Source organism: Octopus sinensis, linkage group LG2 (genome assembly GCF_006345805.1).
Source record: "Octopus sinensis linkage group LG2, ASM634580v1, whole genome shotgun sequence".
Lineage (NCBI taxonomy): Eukaryota > Metazoa > Mollusca > Cephalopoda > Octopoda > Octopodidae > Octopus > Octopus sinensis.
Window position 1 is genome coordinate 137,018,064 of NC_042998.1, and position 24,604 is coordinate 137,042,667.

Genomic DNA, 24,604 nt, shown 5'->3' on the forward strand with positions numbered 1-24,604 from the left:
ACATGAAACGAAAAAAACTTTTTGGGAGACAGTAACGGTTAAAAACATGGATGACACAGGCGCCCTACGGCTTTGAGACAAAAGGAGACACAAAAACAATATCAGCAAGCGTGGAAAAATAATTACCTTTTCGGTGATGAGACACATGTTGAACAAGCGGTGATGGCAACAGAATGGCTGAGGCAGCAAGTCGCAAGAGGGTAAGAGAGAGAAGGGGTAAGAGAGAGGAAAAGAGGGACAGAGAGAGAGGGGACCAAGGAGGGTGGAAGGCGAGGACAGAAGCAACGGGAAGGTTTACGAAAATAAACAAAAGACGAAAATAAACAAAAGGTGGAGTACAAACAAACAAATGTATTAGTATGGCGCTCAGGAATAGAAATAGAACAAGTCTTTTACGTTTCGAGCCTACGCTCTTCGACAGAAAGATACACAGAAAAAAACAAGAAGAGAAAAAAAGGAGAGAAAAAAATGCGTGTAGGAGCTAACGATCTATCATGGCGTCCTAACGATCTATCATGGTGACAATCACGTCATTTTTCAATCGATTGCATTGCGGTTTTCCTTCGTTTTGGTTTATAGAAAATAAAAATATAGAAGATACCTGGGTGTTATTAACCTTCATAAAATCATTAGTACTTTAACTTAAGTCAAATATTAGCAACTCGAACCAAACTCTTAATTAGAGTCAAAGAAAAATAACTCTTATTCTACAGTTCTTAAACACATAATGAAAAATCAATAATAATGAAAATGCTTATATTTTATCGATCTTTACTCTACGAATACGAAAAACATCCCATCATAATTTAAGATTATATTTAATTAATTTATGATTAAAATATCCGTTACCATTTATTTATAATTATTGGTTTACTTAAGAAAGTTTGAACAGAACTATGTAGACCTTTTGTGATAGATACATGAGTTTTACTTCATAACCACGTGTTTCTCAGCTCCATCTTCCTTCGTATCACATTGGACATATATCATCTATATAGGTATCTATTTGAAATTTCGACTTTAGTTTCATTTCACATGGACATGTATAGCAATAAAGATATAACTGCTATGTTCCAAGTCTAAATAAACCAATGTATTAAATCTCATTATATAATGTATTTACTTCGCTTAGTTAACGACTGATTTTGTTTAATGTGTACTTGATTGATTACATATTGTATAATACAGTACCATTAAATTGTCTTGTACATTGTAATATTCACCATTGATGTTCTTGAAATTCGCAAAAAAAAAAGAAGAAAATGAAATTAAAATCAAGGTCCGTAAGATTGTGATCTTATGCTTTATGCCTGATAGATAATTACTTGACATATCTTCAAATATTCTCCATATTTCATGTAGTTTTAAGCATGTGCCGCACGCATATGGCTCCCAGTTAGGAATCGTTGGTCTGTCTAAGAACCACTCTCAACATAAAGTTACTCAAAATATTTGGATTTTATAAAACTAATTGAAAGTCGGAAATTAAAATTGCAAAACAACATTCTGGAGCACCGCCATTGGTCGAAGAAATCGACTACAGGATTTATTCTTTGTAAGCCTAGAACTCATTCTGTCAGTGCCTTTTACCAAACCGCTAAGTTACAGGAATGTTAACACAGCAACATCAGTTGTCAAGCAATGGTGGGGGGTACAAACACTGACTCTCACGCCTACATCTATTTTGTCTTGTTCTGCCCTACTCACATCAAATCAATTACCACATTTCTTTAATCTCCTCCACACCTATGCTTAGGTCAATAACTTCAAGGTTAAGTATCACAAAGTGGAAAACGTTTTAGCTTCAACATAGTTATATTCAACACTAGCACTGTTATCCCGTGCCTGTACCATCACCGATCATATTTCATTCCTTCAACTTCTATCTCACACAGAACCTACAATCACGAATTCCATCTTCCTCAATCTAACTCTGCTACTTTTAATATCTCTCTTGAACCCTCCCCTCACTTCCTTCAGTTCCGGTCACAATATCAGTGACCTCTGGTCCACTATTGTTTCAATCTTTCTTATATCCAGTCTAGATTTTTTGCTTGCTGCTGCTAACTTTGCAATTCGTCAACCCTCGTACATTGAATTACTACCCTACACGGCCCCATTCGATTTTGTATGCCACACACTGTTTTGCTTGTACTCTCCAAAACGTCATATACTACATAAAGTTCAAATTTTTCACCGTATGTCTATGAGAAAACGGTGGGTGTTTTGTTGTTTGTTTAAGAATGATTGAAAGTCCAATGAAATAAGAACGGATAAATAAAACTTGTTGCCAGCGACTTTAGTTCTTCAGGCCATGTGTCATGATGTTTATAGTCCTTTACAAAAATATGGTATTCCTGATTACTAATTCCTACATGAACAACTATTAATTTCCCGCTATAGTCAGTAATTGACTAGCCAACTTCTATCTTTTCTACCTGCACATTGGTCAGCATCACACTTCCCATTCCATCCATTTACCCATACCCTTCTTCTTCAGACCCTCGAAATACTTTTCTTCCAGCTACTATGGTTTATAGAAAAAATTGTAATGGACTATTGCTACTACATCTAGGACAGTGGTCCCGTTAGACACACAGGTGACCTTGTTCTCTAGCGTTATTAATCTAGAAGTCGTGCCTGTGTTCCATTAAGTAAGGCTGAATAATATTATATTACAATAACACACAGGATTGAACTTTTGTTGGTAAATTGCATCAAGAATATATAATGAATAATCCAACCTAATACCTTGTACAAACTCTCTCAGATTCTTTCCTTCTCCTTAGTAAATAAAGTAAAATGATTTCAACTAAGAATCAACATCAAGCCACGTACTCGGAAGTTTACTTGTTTATTTTATATTTATTACCTTGTATTGAAGATGTATTAACGTGTATAAACTTTTCATATCCAAAGCCCTGCATTTCACTCAAATTAGACCAAGGGTAATAGGAATTTAAATGAATTTAAATAGAAGAAAATAAATGTAACATAGATATAAAATACTATATATAGTTTGTCGTACCATTTTATTAAATAGGGATTTGGGTTGTGATGACATCGCTGCAATTGAAATGGTCGTATTTTTAATAGTATCTATTGGCTATATGATAGGTAAAGTTTTCCCCCTATCAAAATATTTAGCTACCGTTGCCATTTCTAGCATAGCTAGTCGTCATTCACAAATGGAAATGGGATTGATAACATATACTCTGGTTTTGAGAAATATTACAGGTATTATATAGTTGAAAACAGGCATAGATAAGCCTTTGGCCGTGCATTAGTTGTGTGACAGATGGAAGAGGAGACGGCTGCACCAGCACCTAAATGATAGTCAGTACAGCAAACTAGAACAATGGGAAATGAAGTATTTTCCTTCAGGACACACTTGTCTGTCCTATCAAGAAATCGAGCTCGCCACATTGTGATCATGAGCCAAAGAGCACAACCATCAGAACACGCGCCAATGATTTGGGGTGGTGTAATATGTTTCTAAATATCTTTTAAGAATGAGAAAATATTGATCATAAACTTCTTTGACTGGCCTTCTCCTAATATAGACAGATACATCGAAGGATAGCAATATAATCCAACACACACTTATGATCTAAATAACATATCCTATGATCGAAATAATATATTAAATTAGATTTGGTTGTAATACACTTAATCTGGGATCAGCAGATGTATCAACAATATATGCAATATAAGCTGGTTTGACATTGCTTACTGATGCACGATGGTGTAGCAAAGGATTACTAAAACTGCAGTCAAACACACGTTCGACTTGGGAATATTGCAGACGAATGACAGAATCAATGATATAAAATGATATAAAAGTGAGATGAAACAGACAACAAGTCATTTCTCCATCGAAATGTTTAACATGAGCAGAATTGTTTGTTTGATTTATGCAGTCCTCCTGGTCGGACTACTGCAGAGTCGTTTTGCAAGAAGTGAAATTTTGAATAGAGATGCTGAAGGTGCTGATGATGCTTCCTCTCTAGAAAAACGAAGCGACATTATGTCTGGTGGTGTATCTGGAGTTGCAGGTGATGGAGACCCTGGATATGTTCTATCTTCAAGAAGATATGCTATACACATAGCAAGACATCACTCTCATGATCATTCCGGCGGACACCACGGAAAGTAACATGGAACATGATGCTTCAGGTAAAGCGAAGTCCCCAGCTTTTTGAAATATAATTGAGTCATTTGAAAATCTTTACCAGGTAACGTATCCAATGAAACTTATTGTGGATTTATGTTTTAATTTAATGTTTAGATTCAAAGCTGATATAAATAAGTGCACAGAGATTCTTGAATTCTCTTTCTAATAATTTGGTATTTGTATTTTACATCATGGCAGACCACTGTGGAATGTTTCTATTACTTAGGTTTGTTACATGAAGAGTTTCGCTCCGCGCTGTGCTGTACATGACTATTTTGAATAACCCAGACCGATATACACTGCACACAACACACACAAACACACACACACACATAAACACACACACACACAAACATACACACACACATACACTCACACATACACACACATACACACACACATACACTCACACATACACACACACACATACACACACACATACACTCACACACACACATGCACACATACATTCACACACACTCACACAAGTACACAAATATGCTCTCTGTCTTACACAAACACAAATACACGCAAATACACATACAAAAACAGACACAAATACGCGCACACACAAACACACACACACACAGACACAAATACAGAGTCTAAAGAAAGTTGAGGCAGTTATGAGGGGAGAGAGACAGTAAAAATCTCATTGCTTTTGTTTTCCTTCTTTTTCAGGATATTTTAACATCAACGGACTGAAACCTGTAGCCAATATATGTTGAAATAAAATATGAAAGCACATCAAATTTGATTTATATTTATTTAAAAGATCAGTATTGTTTTCTGCCAACATTTTATTTTCATAGAGCAGAGAAGTGTAAATAATTGTAGGAATTTATTATATCTACAATATATTTTCAACATTGATGAGTCAAATGCCAAACTCCTGTTCAGGTTATTATTTTAACTTTTTTCTTTAATGCTGTTTATGTTTAGGAGATAAATATAAACGTCATAGAATCTTGTTTTATATCTATATCTGTGAGCACAAAACAATATTTAAGTTTAATAATTTCTCAGAGAATATGGTAATCATAGTTTATACTGGGTTTTAAAAAAATATTAGAACCAAGAAGCCTATTTAGAAGTTTTAGAACGTGAGAACCACATAGAAAGTGAGATATATTGAACTGCATGTGTGTTGTACGGATCAAGTACATTTAAATGATTGGGGACAGGTAGATTGTTCTAAGTGTAAATTAGGACATTTTATATATTGTAAAAATGTAAAATTATTAAAAGTATTTATAAAGACAATAAGCTAACTCATGTAATTCAATTTAACATTGCTTTTCATTGTGCAAGAGTATATTCTGAAGATAAAACTGTTAAAATGTAATATATTTATTTTGCCACGAGGAAAAAGAGATGTGTAACTTTTGGGGACAGTACCTTTCATCGGAAAGGGGGTTTTTTGTAATAGTACCGAATGAATAGATCGGGCATATTCTCTATACATTCATCCAGGAACATCAAGAAAAGATCACTCTTCGGCAATGAGTGCTGTCTTAATTATTCTGTGTCTGTTTTTCCTCACCTCTGGCGTAATCGAGCACTCGCAAACACTAGTCCATCTGTCTGATCGAAAATAAAGCATTCAGTTTAGTACAAAGAATATAAATTTCTAGTTAGATGAACAGATCTTAAAATAGGAATATAATTGCTCATCATGAAGAATAAGGACAACCATTAATAGATCGATATCATCTTTTAGTCGGTGTGATTTTTTATTGAAACAATATAATTAAAAGAGATGAAAACCAGAGATTGAAAATCTTTATGTATTTCCAAACGACCTTGAATATTCCTGAACAGTGAAGTTCATTTCCGAAAATTATAATCATCCTTGTAATAAAAATTATTCAAATATAAACAAAAGTAATTCTAAAACCATAGAATATTACAGGAATCTTTTTTCATCTTCACAACTCAAATCCTAACATTTATATTATAGCATGGCTACATCTCCATCTTCTACATTGCTCCAGATCTATGAATGCCTTTTACATTTGGTCCTACTATATTCTATGAAGCAACAACTACACTCGTATAACAGTACTTTGACGTTGAAGTTGCTGGTTATACACACATTCTAGATAAATGTTTCACAACCATTTGCAGCTCAGCGACTCCTTTCGCTGGGTGATTTCTACAAGAGTCCCTCTCTTCATTATTTGCCAAGAATATTAACATTAAAAGAAACTTACTTTAATCGATCAGAAGTTTTGCTTATACTATACCATTTAGAATGTCTTCCCAAACAGATATATTTTTGTAAGGCAAAAACTTATATTGCTCCTTAATGTATCTGATAACACAATGTTTCCACTATTCCTATTCTACTCCTGGCAAAGGTTTATTAATATGCTTAAAAGATATGTATTGAACTTCGTTAAAATATTAGGTTGTCAAGAAAGTTCTTGCGGAATTTTTAATTTTCGTTTTAAATTATGTATTTTCAAGTTAATTTTCGTTAAATTACTTTGACTTTATGTATCATTTTAAAGCCGGTTTTTCGCTCTCTCTGAATAATTAGGCAATTTTTCCGGTACGTTGAATACAACATGGACAAAATGCAAATTCACACAATTTTCTTATTCCAGCTCAACAAGGCCGAAAAGCTGCTGAAACAGCTAGCGATATCAACGATGCGTTTGGCCCAGAAACCACTAATGAATGTACAGCACAATGGTGGTTCAAGAAATTTCGAACCGGTCACGAGTCTTGAAGATGATAAGTGCAGTGGTCGGCCATCAGATGTTGACAACGATCAACTAAGATCCTTAGTCGAAGCCAATCCACGCACAACTGTTCGAGAGCTTGCTTCTGAATTAGACGTAACGTACATAACAGTTTGCAACCGCTTGAAAGAGATTAGAAAAACAAAAATACTTGAGAAATGGCTGCCGCACGAATTGAACGACAACCAAAAAAAAAAAAAATGCCGTTTTGAAGTGTCGTCTTTCCTCCTTTTATGCAACAAGAACGACCAGTTTCTCGACCGGATTGTGACTTGCGATGAAAATAGATTCTTTACGACAATGAGCGACGCTCAGCTCAGTGGTTGGACGTCGACGAACTTCCACGGCGCTTCCCGAAGCCAAAGTTGCACCAAAAGAAGGCATGTTGACTGTTTGGTGGTAGTATACGTCTGGTCTCATCAATCACAGCTTTTTGGATCCAGGCGAAACCATTACGGCGGAGAAGTACTGTCAGCAAATGGATGAAATGCATAAGAAACTCCGACAACAACAGCCAGCATTAGTCACTAGAAAAGGACCAATTCTTCTCCACGACAACACTCAGCGCATATCTCACAACTGACCCCGCAGGAGTTGAAAGAATTGGGCTACGAAACTCTGCCTCATCCACCATACTCACCAGACCTCTCTCCTACCGATTACCACTTTTTCAAGCTTCTCGACAACTTCCTGCGTTGTAAAAAAATGGTTTGTTCCATGCTTGTTTTTCCGTTTTCGTTTCTCGTTGAGTTCTACGTCTAGTTGTGGTGTCCTGTACTCACGTATATATTTATATATGCATGTATATGTACATGTAGATGTAGGTACGTACATATATGTTTGTATGTATGCATATATTTTATTTATTACACTATTGTTTGACAGCGCCCTCGCGTCGATTAGATTCGATTCGTTCGTTTCGTTCCGTCCTTCTTCTTCTCCAAGTACTGTTTTATATATTAATTATGACGCGAAATTCTTTATCTCTTTGTTTTACCTTCCCTTCTCTCTCTCTCTCACTCTTCCTCATCTCTCTCTCAGCCGCTTGTCTTCCTCTATCTCTCTCTCTCTCTCTCACTCCTCCTCATCTTTGTCACTGCTAGCCAAAACTACTTCCTTTTTACATGCGGCCTTCAAACTGTGAACACACATTTGCTTTCCCTTGCGCTGCCAGAATCTCCTCCGTCTAAGCCAGAAAAAGGCCTTTTCGTTTGTTTTCTTGTTTATTTTTATTTCTCGTTTTGTATTTTCTTGTACATGTATTTCCATCTTGTATTTTATTTGAATTTTTATTTGTATCGTTTTTACGTCTTGTTTGTGTTACATTTTATTTATTTATTTATTTATTTTCTTTCTTGTTTTTACCCCTCTGCGAAGTAATTTTATTTTAATTCTCTCGCAGGAAGGGCTAGTTTCGGGGAGTCGTGTTCTGTCTTACCTTCGAAACACGCTAGAGTCGAACTAGAGACAGCTGATGAAGGGGATTTTTCCTTGTGTAGTTTGTCTTGTACTCTGTTTTTCTGTTGTAAAAAATGGTTTGTTCCATGCTTGTTTTTCCGTTTTCGTTTCTCGTTGAGTTCTACGTCTAGTTGTGGTGTCCTGTACTCACGTATATATTTATATATGCATGTATATGTACATGTAGATGTAGGTACGTACATATATGTTTGTATGTATGCATATATTTTATTTATTACACTACATATATATATATATATGTGTGTGTGTGTGTGTGTGTAGCCTGGCTCGGTGATAGCCTCACTGTTTGAGAGGGCCTTCGGATAAGGTCCTATGACACAGTCTTTTTGGGTTTTCACCGGAGCCTTTAGCAGGTTATAAAAGGCGCTAGCAAATCACGATTTCTTGTCTTTGGTTCTAGTCCTTCTCAGGACTAACATCTGACCACAGAGCGACTCAACCATGTTCCAGCGACTCAGCCAGTTCCAGTTCTAGCGACGACCAGACCAGCCAGTTCCAGTGACCCAGCTGTGTTCCTGCTCCAGCAACGCCGACGCCACACTCTCAACCGTCACCGTTCTCCATCTCCGTCGCCTTCATCTCCAGCAACACCAATACGTACACATCCGCTCGCTCAGGTTTAAACGTTACGCTGTAGTGATATTCACCGAAGAGAACAGCCCAGTCAGCCTGCGAGATTCCTGTATCAAGCAACCCGGCACGGCATAATAACCAAAACTTCTGACGTGTAGTAACTGGTACTGCCTCGTGACCTCAATTTCTTTTACAGAACTACAACTACTGTGTAGTTTACTACGAACTGGTAAACTAACTCCATTTTGTCATAAATACTCTGAGAGACTCATTCTATGCTCTGCACTGAATTCTGTTTCACATGCTTACACCTTGTTTGTACTTCTGTCACACACACGAACACACAGACATAAACACTTGTTGCACGCACCGTTGTCATACTTACAACGGACACATGTCACACGCACACAGACACTCCACTCTGCTAGCACTCACACACACTCTTATTGTACACTTCTGTAAATAAAGTCTTTCTTCTCCCAAACAATATAACGGTTGTGTCGTCTTTCTTATTCATTTTTGGCGCTTATTCTTTTATACCATGTATCTGGCTATTTTCTTTTGTTGGACGACCGTGCGGCGTTTAAAAGGAGACATTTCTGTCACCACCCTTTACGCACGGTCGTATTACTACACACACACATACATACACACACACACACACACACACACACACACACACACACACACACACACACACACACACACACATATACATATATATATATATATATATATATATATATATATATATGCGAGTGTGTATGCAGATCTTTAACCTGCTCAGTTGTCTTGTATAGGATGAAAGTGCAGCTGACATATGAAGACTGCTCAGACGTCTTTAACAGTTTTACACAAACATCTAAATCTCTCAGATGAATAAAAGGCCACATGGCTAACTAACAATAACTCACTCGCCATTTACACTACAACCACAACCTGATAGATTAGCTATTTCTTCTCTTTACCTCTCCGGTCATTTTTCTGATTACATCTACCTCTCTGGATAATCCCTTGAACCTATCTCACTTCTCCCTTCTCCAACGTTTCTCATTCTTCCAACCTACACTAAATACTTTACTCTTTCTGAGAGTTTAAAATTCCTGGCAGTTCCTTCTACTCCCACAGTTCACACAATTGTCAACCTACTGAACTGAACATAAACAGAACCGATTTCGTTAAACTAGGAAATTATACAAATCTCATGGACACTCTCCTTCTCAGTTTAAAGAATCCGTGAAGCAAAGCATGCAATACTATCATCTGTGAAGCAAAAGAATCTAACGTGTATTGTTTTACGGATTGTAGACAGGGTCCCTCCCTAGTTTTTACTGGCTGGTGATGTCCTCAAATTACAGCTAATTTTTCTGTTCCCTTACCAGAATGATAGCTACCAATATACTCAGCATTTCTCAACTAAGTCAGCTGTCTAAGCAGAACTGCAGATATGAAATTCTCTATGTTTACTGTTGGGTACTTCATCAACTTAATGTTACACGTATCAAAACCACGTTAATATTATCCCTCTCCATTCATCCAGTTTTATTTCAGTGTACTTATACACTATGTGTGTTAAGACACTCTCGATCACTTCAGACCAACAATGTCACCAGTTCTAACAATGCTTCCATTACACTCAAACAGATAATCTCATAAGATAGACCCTGTTCTCCCCAATCTCCCCCTTTTTAACCCACGCACTTCTGTCTCTCATCTCTTGGATTGCAGTGCATGCAGATGTGTGCTTTCTGATACACTCTGCATTCACTCTAGCGTGGTGTCTTGGCAAGTGTCTTCTACTATAATCTTTAGCAGACCACAGCCTTCTGGGTGGATTTGGTACTCGGAAACTGAAACAAGCTCGTCGTTAGCTGTCATTAGCTGGCAATATTGCCCTACATGTTTAACCAAAGTTTACCATTAGCTTACAGTTTACCTTTATATAATGACTAAATATTCACTCTACTACCATCAACAAAATTAATTGGCAGAGCCAAAATGACGGCGCCAAAAACGTTTGGAACCATATTCTACGACAGTGTTGTCAGACAGAAAGCTAACACATTGTAAATAACTTTTTAGCTGTCAAATTAATTTTTGAAACCCCTAAAGAACATTCGAACTTCATCCACAAATAAAAAGCGGACAAACTCCTTCGATGAATTACTAAAAAACTAACCACATTCTCGTATATTTCTAATAATAGTAATTTTTTATTTCAACCATTGAATCTAAGTTAATGCCTCATTTGTTAAACAGATGGTACTATCAAATGTTATACTTTTATCGGAGATACGTATACTGGCAGGAGATGCGTTTTCTGGCAAAAGAATTGGGTCGTCCCATCGATAATGCGGCTTTTTTTTATACTTCTTTGATTTTTCAAAATTAAGATAAACAAAGTTTATTTTTAAACTAAATTATACTCGCTTCCATTTCCTACAAATTACCTAGGAAATAAGCTCATCATCATCCGAAATGTGCTTCCCCTTCAAGAAAGACTTCATGATTGGAAAGAGATGGAAGTTAGATGGTGCAAGTTCGGGGGAGTAATGGGGATGAGAAAGGATTTTATAGCCGCAGGAGTGTGCTTTCATCTGAGCAATATGCGCATTGTAAACTGGGACATTATCTTGGAGGAGGCGGATTCCTTTGGTCAGAGTGCCACGGCTCTCTGCTTTGATGGTGCCCAGCAATTTCTGCAGCAGAGAAGCATAATATGCCCAGTTATTACAGAAAATTATGCACTTTTACAGAAAATTCATCATCACTACTCCGCACTGGTACCAAATGACTGTGAGCAACACCTTGCCTGCTGAGGGTTAGACACGAGCCTTCTTTGGAGGTAGTGAGTTATAATGCTTCCATTGCCTCGACTGGATTTTAGTTTCAGGATCATAGTGAGGATCCATATTTCAACTTGTGTGATAAGTCTGCTGAAAAAGTCTTCCTTGTTTTCTTTGCACATTGTCAAAAAAGCCTGGGAGCAATTGACTCCTTCCTGCTTCTAAAAAGTGGTGAGCATCTGGGGAATCCAATGTGCAAATGGCCGTGAATAACTTTTCCACGGACCCTACACTTACATTCACTTCTTGTTGCCGAATAGTCATGCAGCGATTCTCCAAAATGGTGGCGTCCACTTTTTGGGTGGTACCGTCATCGATGGCGGAATGTGGTCGTCCAACAATACGAGTATTTTCCACCGATGTCTGACCACATTTGAACTGGCAATGGCAATGCTTCACTATATCGTATGAAGGTGCTTCGTTACCATAAACTTTTTTCATTTATCCAAAGTCTCTTTTGGTGTACGACCTTTCAAGTATAAGAACCTGATCACTGATCTGCTTTCAACTGCCTCCATTAAAACACCTTAGTCTACTTCAGGAGCTGTAAAAGATAACGAATACTAATGGAAAGCTGAAATTTACAATGTGACATGCAGAGACATGTATGATTATACCTGTACAAGTTCCGTTTCCTGCAATAACCGGAATTGGGTCGGGGATAATCTTTAATGAACACCCCTCATATATATATATATATAACGGGACATACAAGTAACTTATCTGTATGTCCAACGGTAACGGTGCATACAGGTCACTTACCTGTATGTCTAACGGGAGCACTGTTCCAGATGTAGTAGCAATACTCCATTGCAATCTTTTCTATAAATCTTAGTAACTGGAAGAAAAGTATTTCCAGGCTCTGAAGAATGGATAAATGGATAGAATGAGAAGTGTGATTCTGACCAATGTATAGGTAGAAAAGATAGAATTTGGCTTGTTAATTATTGATTGCCCAACAACAGGCTGCCTATTAGCGGAAAATGAATTGTTGTTCATGTAGGAATCAGAAATCAGGAGTACCATATTTTTGTAAAGGACCATAAACAGCATAATGCATGGCCCGGAGAAGTAAAGTCGCTGGCGACAAGTTTTAGTTATCCATTCTTATTTCATTGCACTTTCAACCTTTCTGAAACAAACAAGGAAACACAGACCGTTTCCTCATAGATGGAATTCGTGATTGTAGGTTCTTGTGAGATAGAAGTTGAGGGAATGAAATATGATCGGCGATGGTACAGGCACGGGATTGACGTGCTAGTGTTGAATATAACTATGTTGAAGCTAAATAGTTTTCCACTTTGTGATACTTAATCTTGACGTTATTGACCTAAGCACAATGTGGAGTGGGTTGAAGAAATATAACTGATTTAGTATGAGTGGAGCAGAACAAGATAAAATAGATGTAGGTGTGAGAATCAGAAAAATACGAGAAATTGAGAGACTTGTGTGGTAATGCGGAACGGAAAGATATAAGGAAATGAGGAATGCGTTAGAAAACATGTAGATGTAAATTCTGAGGTAATGAAAGGAATTTTTGAAGGTATTGAAAGAAGTTAATTAAGCACACATTAGATGACAAGAAATAAATTATAAAACTAAATCTTACATTTCGTTTTTGGATTTGGTTTGCAAGATACTTTATGTTAGTTTGTTTATTGAAGCATATTCTGTTGTGTCTGGGGAGAGTCATTTTCTGTTTGTGCCTTATAATTTAACACACTCACAGGTAAAATTTCTACTTATTTCCACTTATAAGGCACAAAAGAAAATGACTCTCCCCAGACATAACAGAACTAAATCTTTTACTTTGTAATTATTATTCACTCACTAACAATTCGATACTGTCATGAACAGATAACAGACAGATAAACAGATTTCATTGCATTTAGGTTACGTAATCTTAGATTAAATAAATGTAAATTACAGAGATGGAGATGGGGAAACATCTTGGTGACCAACCCCAACCAAAATAATTATGACGACAACGCTGCTGCATTTGCTTATAGAATTTACTGATATATATATATATATATATATATATATAACAAAGTGGAGTTTTGGGGTACCGCACGAGTGGAATTATATACGAAAGAAGGTTTGAAAATGCAATTTAAAAGATGTTTATTTACTTTACCGGTTTCACACTTTGGAAAAAGATTGTCAAAAGTAACATGTGGAAGTTTGGTTGCGTTGATTATTGGTTGTTGCAAATTGCTACATTACATATATATATACAGTCTTTGGTAACAGGGACATGTTAAGGACATAAAAAAGTTCAACAAGTTCCTTAAAATATTGGGCACAAAAGATTACATAAATAATCGTTCTCAAGGACATACTTAAGATAGTTTCCAGAAGGAATTGATATTGGTACTGTTGTCTTTGGTGACAACAGTATGTTGAGAATATAAAAAAGTTTAACAAGCTCATTGAAATAATGGGCAGAAAAGATTAAAACAAGTATATTATACATCTCAGGGTAATTTCCAGGAGGAATTATTAAAAAAAGTTCAGTATACACATACAGAATATTATGAGTTCAAAAAGATTTACATTATTATAGTGGTGAAGTTAAAACTAACCTGTCCGTTTTAGGAGAAATGTGGAATTGAAAAAAATGTACCCTTTTTTTCTTTTTTTCTTTTTCTTTTTTTAATAATTCCTCCTGGAAATTACCCTGAGATGTATAATATATTTGTTTTAATCCTTTCTGCCCATTATTTCAATGAGCTTGTTAAACGTTTTTATATTCTCAACATACTGTTGTTACTAAAGACTGTATATTTATATGGATTATAGTACTCCGTGTCAACCAATATTCTGTGCATGTTTGAATATACAGATACAGTACCAATATCAATTCCTTCTGGAAACTATCTTACGTATGTCCTTGAGAACGATTATTTATGTAATCTTTTGTGCCCAATATTTTAAGGAACTTGTTGAACTTTTTTATGTCCTTAACATGTCCCAGTTACCAAAGACTGTATATATATATGAAATGTAGCAATTTGCAACAACCAATAATTAACGCAACCAAACTTCCACATGTTACTTTTAACAATCTTTTTCCAAAGAGTGAAACCGGTAAAGTAAATAAACATCTTTTAAATTGCATTTTCAAACCTTCTTTCGTATATATATATATATATATATATATATATATATATATATATATAACGTTGCTATTATGTAAATATGTCGTAAGTCAAAACGTTGCTTTTTCAGAAAACGAAAATACAGTTTCACCATTCCAATAATTTTACGTCAGCAACAATTTCAGCTTAGGAATGATACTTTGTTGGGTGCATAAAATCGTAACTTTATGCATTATATTTTCAATCAGAAAGATTTTTGTAAAATTGACGTATGTGGAATTAACTACACTTTTGAAAGTTGCTAGACCGTTGTACTACACTTTGAGAATTTTCATATCTTGGCATACTTCTGAAACGGGAAACCCTCCACCAGACGTGCCTTTATAACACCTGGTCAAGGCAACCAACACCAACCCAATACCACCAACAAACCCTGCCCCGGACACCAAAACGTGTAAAACTCCAAAGGATAACACCAACGAACAAAACTCCTCACCAACCAGCACAATCACTAACATTAAAACGCAAAACAACCACACAACAGATCAGGAATTGGAAGAGGTAGCTAAAAACAAAAAGAAGGAAAAGAATAAACACGCACCACAGACACACACCACAATATCAGCACACCCCCTACACACTCACCTGAAGCTCATACTCCAGAATCTGTCTTCAACATCACGGCAATCAACACAAAGAATACAACAGAACACATAAACGAAAATCCCTGCATATCACCTTTCAACGTTCATCCTTCAAATTCACAAATTCCTGAACACATCCAATTAATAAAATTTGATTGTCATTCACATACGTAACTAAAAGAACAATATCCCAAAGACACTGGAATATTACAATTAAATTTTAGTAAACACATTTACCGGAACTGAATCAACGACGCCCCACAAACCACGACGAGAGGGGAAGATAAATCTACACCCCTCCTCAAACTCCAAAACTCAAACAAAGACGCCACACAAGACACACCGGGAGGGGAGGATAAATCTACATCCTCCCATCACCAAGTAAGTAATTAATTTCATTCATCTTGGTTTCGTTCAAGCTTGGTGGTGTGAATGTGGTTGAGAAGAGTGAAAGGAATTAAGACGGGCAACTTTCTCTCTGGCCAAGGTTTATCAAATATGTCCTTACCATCCCAAAAGATAAATAAGGCTAGAGAGAGAGAGAGAGAGAGAGATGTTACCGCCGCGTGTGTTCAGGACTAGATGGATAGAAGTGGTGCGATCGTTGAGTATGAATATGGCCAACTTGAATGTACTACTGTAAGTCTCCTGTGTGAGAGCAGTGCTAGGTCGTGGCTTGTTGGTTATCCATAACCAACATTTCATCTTGTCTCATCATGCCTAATTATTATTTTGTTATTTCTTTTCATATTGTTCTTACATCCGCACATTCAACCCCTTTGTAGACCCCTAATTGTTCTTGTCTGTCCTGTATCGTCCATCTAGTGGCGAATAAAGAATTTATTTTTCATATCTTGGCAAATGATACAGCTGGAGATACGATAGTTTGACCACGAGAACCGGCTCTTAAAAGCATAAGTATTATTTTCTACTCTAGCTACAAAAGCCGAAATTTTGGGGAAGGGGACTAGTCGATTAGACCGATCCCAGTACGCAACTGGTACCCGAAAGTATGAAAGGCAAAGTCGATCTCAGTTGGACATTCGAGAGAGTTTAACATAGGAGCAATGCTATACAATGAAACGTGTTTATATATACTCAGAGAAGAGGATTGTAAAAAAATGTACAATTATTAAACGTAAGAAGTACAATACCTGAAATATTTTGCTAACATTCATTTCTTAAGAATATATGGACGACGGGAAACTGTAAGAAAAGAAATGCTTATGCTATAGCATATTATATTAAATAGTAACATTTGAAAATGACTTTAATTTATTAAGATAAATAATGATAGTGGTCTTGAGTAGATCTTTTCCCAGTCCCTATGACAAATTTAAAACTTTACAAATCATAGCCTCCTAAACAAGCTAATTACAGTCACAAATATATATATATATATATATATATATATATATACACACACACACATATGAAGATGAAGGAGATTTAACTTTAAAATCTATTAATCAAACTACACATTTCAGGGAGCGGTTAAGTCAGTTATATCCTCGCCACTCTTTGACTGGTACTTAATTTATCGAGCACCAAATTAAGAAAAAAAAAATTAGCATCGGTGAAATTTGAACTCAGACAGTAAAAACGGACAAAATACCACTAAGTATTCTGTCTACCGGAATAACGTTCTAACCGGCTGCATATTAATAATCAGTTTATATTTTGCTGATATTCATGTTGATAATCATTTAATATATTTTATGAAGCAATATTACTTTGTTTATAACAGTATTATTCAAAAGATTTTATATTATTCAGATATTAAACATGTTCTTTTACTCTTTTACTCTTTTACTTGTTTCAGTCATTTGACTGCGACCATGCTGGAGCACCGCTTTTTAGTTGAGCGAATCGACCCCGGACTTATTCTTTGTAAGCCTAGAACTTATTCCATCGGTCTCTTTTGCCGAACCGCTAAGTTACGGGGAAGTAAACACACCAGCATCTGTTGTCAAGCGATGTTGGGGGGACAAACACAGACACACAAACATATACACATACATATATATATATATATATATATATATATATATATATATATATATATACGACGGAGTTCTTTCAGTTTCTGTCTACCAAATCCACTCACAAGGCTTTGGTCGGCCCGAGGCTATAGTAGAAGACACTTGCCCAAGGTGCCACGCAGTGGGAGTGAACCCGGAACCATGTGGTTCGTAAGCAAGCTACTTTATTTTATCTAATTTGCCACAAGGGCATTACACAGATGTAGCTTTGCGGGCTGGACACAGACATTAATGGTATGAATGATGGTGATGGAACGAAGATGATGATGGGAGAAGACGAAAGCGCCCGCCGATTTTCGCTTCTCTAAAACAATGTTCTTTTTTCAACAAATCATAATGAGGCAATAAACCTCTTACAATGTTCCTTTAAAATATACAGAAAGTCCAGGTTTCAATATAATACAATGTTCCTTCAAAATATACAAAAAGTTCAGGTCACCCGGCCGACCAGCTCTCTTGCTTTATTGAAGCACTCAGCCGGTTCCAGGCAAGACCACACAGGTACAAATCTATAGGAGTCCTCCGGGAAGGAATTCACGATCCTGCACAGATCGCTATCCCATGGGACCCCCCGCAGCCACCTGCGAAGGCCACTCAGGGTCCTCCGTGCAGGACTGAAGTCCCTCCCATTGGCCTCTCCTTTTCATTTTTCTTATCTCATTTTCAATGGTTCCTCCTTTGTGGAAGAGGACCGCATATTTATCCTCCGGCGGCACACCCGCCTGAGGAGGCTTGGGAGACGCCGTGGGCGTGTTACAATCCGCCGGCGGTGTCCCGTTTCTCTTTTTTCTTTTTTTTCCTTTTTTTCCCTGGGCCGCGGGAGGGTGGGGTTCCTGTGGTGTACACAACGGGTCCTTTTTTTCTCCCGCAGCTCCCGGGTCTTTCGGTGGGTCACCATTGTTGCCCGCCTTTCTTTTACGTTTTGAGGATGTATCAACCTCCTCGTCACTCTTCTGCTTCTCTCCCTCCATTGGGGGAGCAGGGAGAGATTCCACCATTAACTGCTCCAGGATCCTACTTTGGTCCCTGGGGCAGTTCTTCTTAATGTGGTCGGTCTCCAGGCACAGGGGACACTTGGGGGGCCGTCCCTCGAGTATCACCGGGCACCTGTGCCCAGCCATTCTCAGGAAGTCTGAGAATATCATCTCTCCCACGGCCACCGGGGTCCACAGGGTCAAAATTGCCTTTGACCCCTCCCAGTCGACCGCGGGAGTAATTTTTACACTCAAAAGCCTGGGCCCACTATCTCCCAGGCCTCGTTGGATGGTCTCCTCGATCCATCCCGCCTCCGTGCCCGGGGGCAGCCCGCACACCCAGGCTCTTTTTATTTTTCTTCCACAATACGAGGGGAGGAACAAAACTTCCTCTCCCTCAAGGGGCTCGCTAGCAAATCTGCTAGCTTCTTCGGGGCTACCAAACAGCAACCACACCGTTGCAAATTTGGTCCCCCGAGAAATAAACTTTATAGTTGGCCGGTGGTCTGCCAACTCTTTTTCTATTATGTTCTTGTCGAAGAGGGCGATGGCCCCACGCGACCTAGAATAGGTTCGTAGTACCACCGTCCTCTTCTCAAGATCTTTAATCCACTGCTTGGGTGGGACAACCTCCCACTCCAAAGCAGTGTCTTCATTTTTCTTTGCCATGTGAAAAAAGTTCAAAGTCCAAGCAAGCTACTTACCACACAGCCACTCCTACGCCTACGCTATTATTCAAAAGACTTTATAATATTCATAGGTATTAAACATGTTATTTTACTCTTTTATTGGTTTCAGTAATTTTAGCCTTTTAGTCGAGCAAATCGAACCCCGGACTTATTCTTTGTCAACTAATAATAGTAATTTAAAGTTTTACCTTTTTTCGGTGGACTTCTCTTACTTGTTTCAGACATAGAACCAGGATGTTGAATTAATCGTCGTGTCAACTCTTCTGAACGTCCCATTAAGCCTACGAATTCTGAGGATGAAGGAGGTTTAACTTCAGATCTTTTAATCAAATTATGTGCTGTAAGCATGTCATCAGCAGAACTGGCTTCAAACACTCCAGCAATGAAGATACAACACAGGATCAAACCTACTCTAATCATGTTGAATATAGAAATCACAATCAGAATCTGTATGGAATATTAGGGATTTCTCAGGTTTTATAGAAATTTCTTCTCAAATTTTGTGAGACACTGTCACATGGCATATGGTTATACACATGTTTTGACGTTTCCAAACGCCCTGTCAGCAATTTTAAAGACGCACACGACCACTCACTCTACAGTTCACATCACTTATCCCTAATTATGTCTAAAAGCTATTGTCTTATTGATTATATTCTTGAATAATAACATTTTAATAGGGATACGAAGAATTTGGAAATATTTCGAAACATTCAGCACTGTTAATAGCTACACTTTGTAATTTCATGTTTCTATGTTCGATCACAGTTCTCTTTCACGATGATCTCTGGTTGACTAATAGTGTGTGAGTAGCATCTGGAAACAATCAGAGATGTTCTTTTCCTACATTTTTTCATTTCATAATAAAAATGCAAGAAATTGTTCGTAATCTCAGGTTTCAAGCTTACTATTATAAATTACAGAAATGACCAGAAGAACCGAAAAGAGCAACGAGGAGGCTGTTAAGAAAGTACTTATACGGCTTTGGCTGTAAAGAGATGATCGGTAGGATAAGGAAAATGTCGATTGCACACCGGCTTAAGCTTGATTACCTACAGAACGTAGCTTGTATAATTCGGAATACTCAGTGATTCCAGACATAATACGACGCTGACGATGTGTCCAAGTATTCCATCTATTTAATGTACATCTGTGCGTTAAGTTAAAAGGACGAAAAGCATTTTTGTATGGGTTGTTAGAAATCCTGATCTCGAGCAGTTACGATTTTTGTGGAAAGGAAAATCTTCATCTGAAGCAGTTACGGTTGAAACCCCAGCAATTATCAGCCAATTAGATTGTCTATAGACATTCGTTAAAATTCCAATATAAATTAAAAATATTAAAATTAACGTAATCAGTTCAGTAAATTGATGCTGAGTGAATAGTATTTCACTTTTGCCTGATCACATCAAATAATAAAGATTTCTACTACCTCTCACTTCTTTGCTGAAATTCTCAAATAACTCTCGGTCATTCATTTCTTTGACCAATGGCGTTCCAGTAGATATTCTAGCATTCCCAAAGTTGGAAAAATACTACAATATTTGTCCAACTTTGGAAATATTAGCATCCAATTTCCTTCACCATGGATTACTATCTAACCATTCTCTCTGATCATGGAGTTACCTTAAGAATACCCGATTTAACTAGATTTATCCTCCCTTTCTAGACATATTGAACACGTCAACTATCACTAATGTGTTCTTCCACTGTTACATATATTTAACCTATCACTCTCCAACCACAGAATACTCAGTATACGGAATATTTTCCTCAACACGATGTCACAGTAGCTCAGATATCCTGAAAACAATTGTCAGAGACTATTCTTTTATTTGTTTCAGTCATTTGACAATGGCCATACTGGAACACCGCCTTATTTTATTTAGTTAAATTAAATGTCCTTGTCAAGTCATTTTTGCCAAACTGCTTGCCTTCTCTTTTCTACTTACTTTTCTACTTCGTGTATATATGTATATATATATATATATATATATATATATATATATATATATATATATATATATATACATATGTGTGTGTGTGTGTGTGTGTGTGTGTGTGTGTGTCTGTGTGTGTGTGCGTGTGTGTATGTGTGTGTGTGTGTTTACAGCCTTGGCCAAAAGTATTAGGCCACCCCGGTGTTTTGGAGTTCTGCTATCTCAATGTTAATGAAATTCGTGCACATGGTAGATTCTGGTATATTTCACAATATACATCAGTTTTAATACCTGGCTGACTTCTCTTTAGCATCAATAACCGCTTTTATACGGTTAGGCATTGAATCAGCTAGTTTCTTGCAGGTGCTAGGACTCCAGTCTTCTCTCAACTTTTGACCATTGCTCACTGGTCCAATTTCAGTGGTTTTGTGGCCCGCTGAAGACATTTTTCCATATTCGCTTCAGAAACCCACGGCTTCTTCCTGGTTTTACAGCCTTTCAGACCGTACTCTACAAGCCTTCTTCTAACAGTTCTGGTTGATATTTGTGAAGTACTTACCTCGTTGAAGTCTGTACAGAGCTCCGACAATGTTTTTTCTCCTGTTTCTGAGCGACTGACGGATGATGGATCTGTCATCATTAGGTGATGTAACCTTTTTTTCTACCTGTCCTTTGTATTGTCTTCACGTCTTCTGTCTCTCTGAAATGCTTGAGAGTCGTTTGCACTGCACATCCAGAACATTTCACCTTCTGAGCAATTTGCCTTTGAGACATTCCATCATGACGAGCTACGATATGACCTCGCTCACACTCACACAACTCCCTTGTTTTAGGCATTTTACTATTTATTAACTTGTCTACAATGTATTTTAGTATAAAACTGTGAAATAATCAAGGAAACATAAGTTCATTCTGGACGTTGGTATTACCCAGAATTGGTTGCATATGTAGAGTACAGTATAAAAGTGGTAACTGATGCTAAAGGAGGATTAACCAGATATTAAAACTAATGTATATTGTGAAATATACCATAATCTACCATGTGCACAAGTTTCATTAACATTCAAATAGCCGAACCAAAACAATGGTGTGGACTAATACTTTTGGCCAAGGCTGTATATGTATATAAGTTCAGCAAAATTTAGATTCAGATGAATATGGTACTTAGGTTAAAGGCAGCAGAACTTTGTATGGTATTATCCATATAGATCAGATGGGGTGATTACAATCAAAATAAGTTACAAGTATATCCAATGTAGAGTAGTACAATTGTTTCATGCTACTTCATTTTATTAAACACTGTAAGTATTACATCAGTTTTAAAATATCGAACAATCTTCAGCCACTTATAGAATTTCCCAATTAAACGGACAATTCACATTCTTATCCCTATTTCATTTGTCAACATTATAAAGAGGGTAGATATATAGACCAAGAGGTTGATTTCATTCTTAAGAACATTATAGTAGTATGTTCACTCTCCGTCTGTAGATTTTATCATTGAGTTCACTTTGTTATTTAGATCTGTCAGTGGGGAGGTGGTTTTATTCTTGGTTGAATGGAAACAAACAAGAATATTTTCTATTTATAGATATAGGAAGGGGTAGTACAAATGTCAAAACCATAAAACCATCCCCATTGTGAGGAATTCAGTTTAGATATATTTGAATGTATTATAGCAAAATACTAGTAGGTTGAAGTTAGAGGGGTAGGGGGAACAGAGACTACTAATGCTCTAGAGGTTTTCAATGTCCCTTATCATTTAGCAGCCAGTTACTGTATTAAGAAATTTAATTAAATGTCCTTTAGATAATTTTCTAAAGGATTTCAATAAATATTAGTATCTTATATAGGGATAGAACAGAATATATTTGATAACATATCTGTCGATACAAAAAATAGGAAGGAAAATAACTAAAATGACAGACATTGTTAAAGTAAACCTCTCGGAGTGTTATGATAAGGAGACGAGATGGGTTTTGATGGAAAAAGATAAGTATAGAATGTTAAAAGAGGCTTCTTTCCCATCAGATATAAACCCACTGGGGCCCGAGGTGAATTTCGAACCCAGCGCTCCAGTGGTGAACTATGAGGAAATTAAGAAATATATAAAATGATAGAGATTTATTTTGGAAAGAAATGTGGAAGACTGTGGAAATAATTTTGAAAAGAACTGTTGAAGAGTGCTGAAATATTTGAAATAACCTAACCACCTCGGAGTGGGGCTTGGATGGCCGTCCCATCTTCGTTGTATAATTTCATTATTCCATGTTTCATGTTTTAAATGGCCCCGAATGTGTGTATTGTCCAATCTGTGTTTACCCCCTTGTGGGTAATAAAAAAAAATATAGTCCATTACGTCCGGTTGTGTTTTTGCATAAGTACGTGTTGCTTATTGAAAAGTATTGTGATTCGTGTTGTACTGCATTACAGCGGTGTGTATGTTTGTGCTGACCCTCAGCGTTTTGAGGGGAGTATGGCAAGTAAAAAAATGTTTTACTCAGACCAAAGCGGGTCGGAGCTGTCAACATCTGAAGAAAAACTAGTAAGAACTAAGTTATGGATAAAGAATTGGAAGGAAGAAATAGGAAGTTCGCAAACGTCGCCCGAGAATCGGATGATAATGTTGAGATCGAAATAGGAAAAAACAAGAAGCTATTAAGTAGGTACGGTTTCAACGTGCAAGTGTGAATTGGATAGACCAAATCTTGAATATGATTAGTCAAGGTTCAAAAGAATCAATAGAAGAAATGGTGAACGAAACTATAATGAATGTAAGGGTGGAGGGCAGAATCCCTCGCTCTTTTAAATGTGGCCAGAAGGGCCACATAAGAGCGAAATGCCCTCCACCGGATAAAAAAGCTGAGGAAGTGCAAGAAGAAGATCCCCAGAAGAAGCCACAAGAGAAGCCCCAGGATGGACAAAAGAAGGAAAAAATAGTTCCTGTAGAAACAGTAAAAGAAAAAGAAGAATGGGAAAATACCGGAAAGTGAAAGAGGAGGAAGAGGAAAAAGATAGGCCCAGCAAATAAATTAGGGATATGGTTTGGAGGTAGTCTTCACGGCAAGTCAGTCAGTATTCGATACCATACCGGAGACACTGGAACTGTCAAACGAGGACAAACTAGATATAATGTTGGAGGGGAGACATCCAAAGTGCTATGAATGTGGCAAAAGAGGTCACATTAGAAGAAATAAAGGAAAATATAGAAATGGAAACGCAAGAAGGCGTGATAGAGGAGAGGAAACAGACACAGGAGAGGAACAGAGAGCTGATTTTGAGGAAGCTAAGTCAAGAAAGTTGGAAAGGAGGGGCTCATCGCCGAGAATTGAACAAGGAAAGCAACATAAAGCAAAGGAACAAGTGGAATCGCCGAGGTAAGAGGGAACATCACC

General features: G+C 37.2%; 2 protein-coding genes across 2 annotated transcripts in view; one reads left to right on the forward strand and one right to left on the reverse strand.

Moving 5' to 3' along the window:
• The window catches only part of LOC115232089 (tachykinin-1), an 81,988-nt gene extending 77,092 nt beyond the window's left edge, over positions 1-4,896 (forward strand). Inside the window, exon 3 of the mRNA XM_036499628.1 lies at positions 4,856-4,896. The gene's annotated coding sequence lies outside the window, so the exon portion shown is untranslated. The remainder of the gene's footprint in view (positions 1-4,855) is intronic.
• A 695-nt stretch (positions 4,897-5,591) lies between these two features.
• On the reverse strand, positions 5,592-19,704 carry LOC115227610 (tachykinin-1-like). The gene is made up of 3 exons (XM_029798386.2): positions 19,458-19,704; positions 16,719-16,770; positions 5,592-5,758 (listed from the first exon to the last, which is right to left on the reverse strand). Exons 1-2 carry the CDS (start codon positions 19,687-19,689, stop codon positions 16,739-16,741), a joined length of 264 nt encoding a protein of 87 aa, XP_029654246.1. The 5' UTR covers positions 19,690-19,704; the 3' UTR covers positions 5,592-5,758; positions 16,719-16,738.
• Between the last annotated feature and the right edge of the window lie 4,900 nt (positions 19,705-24,604).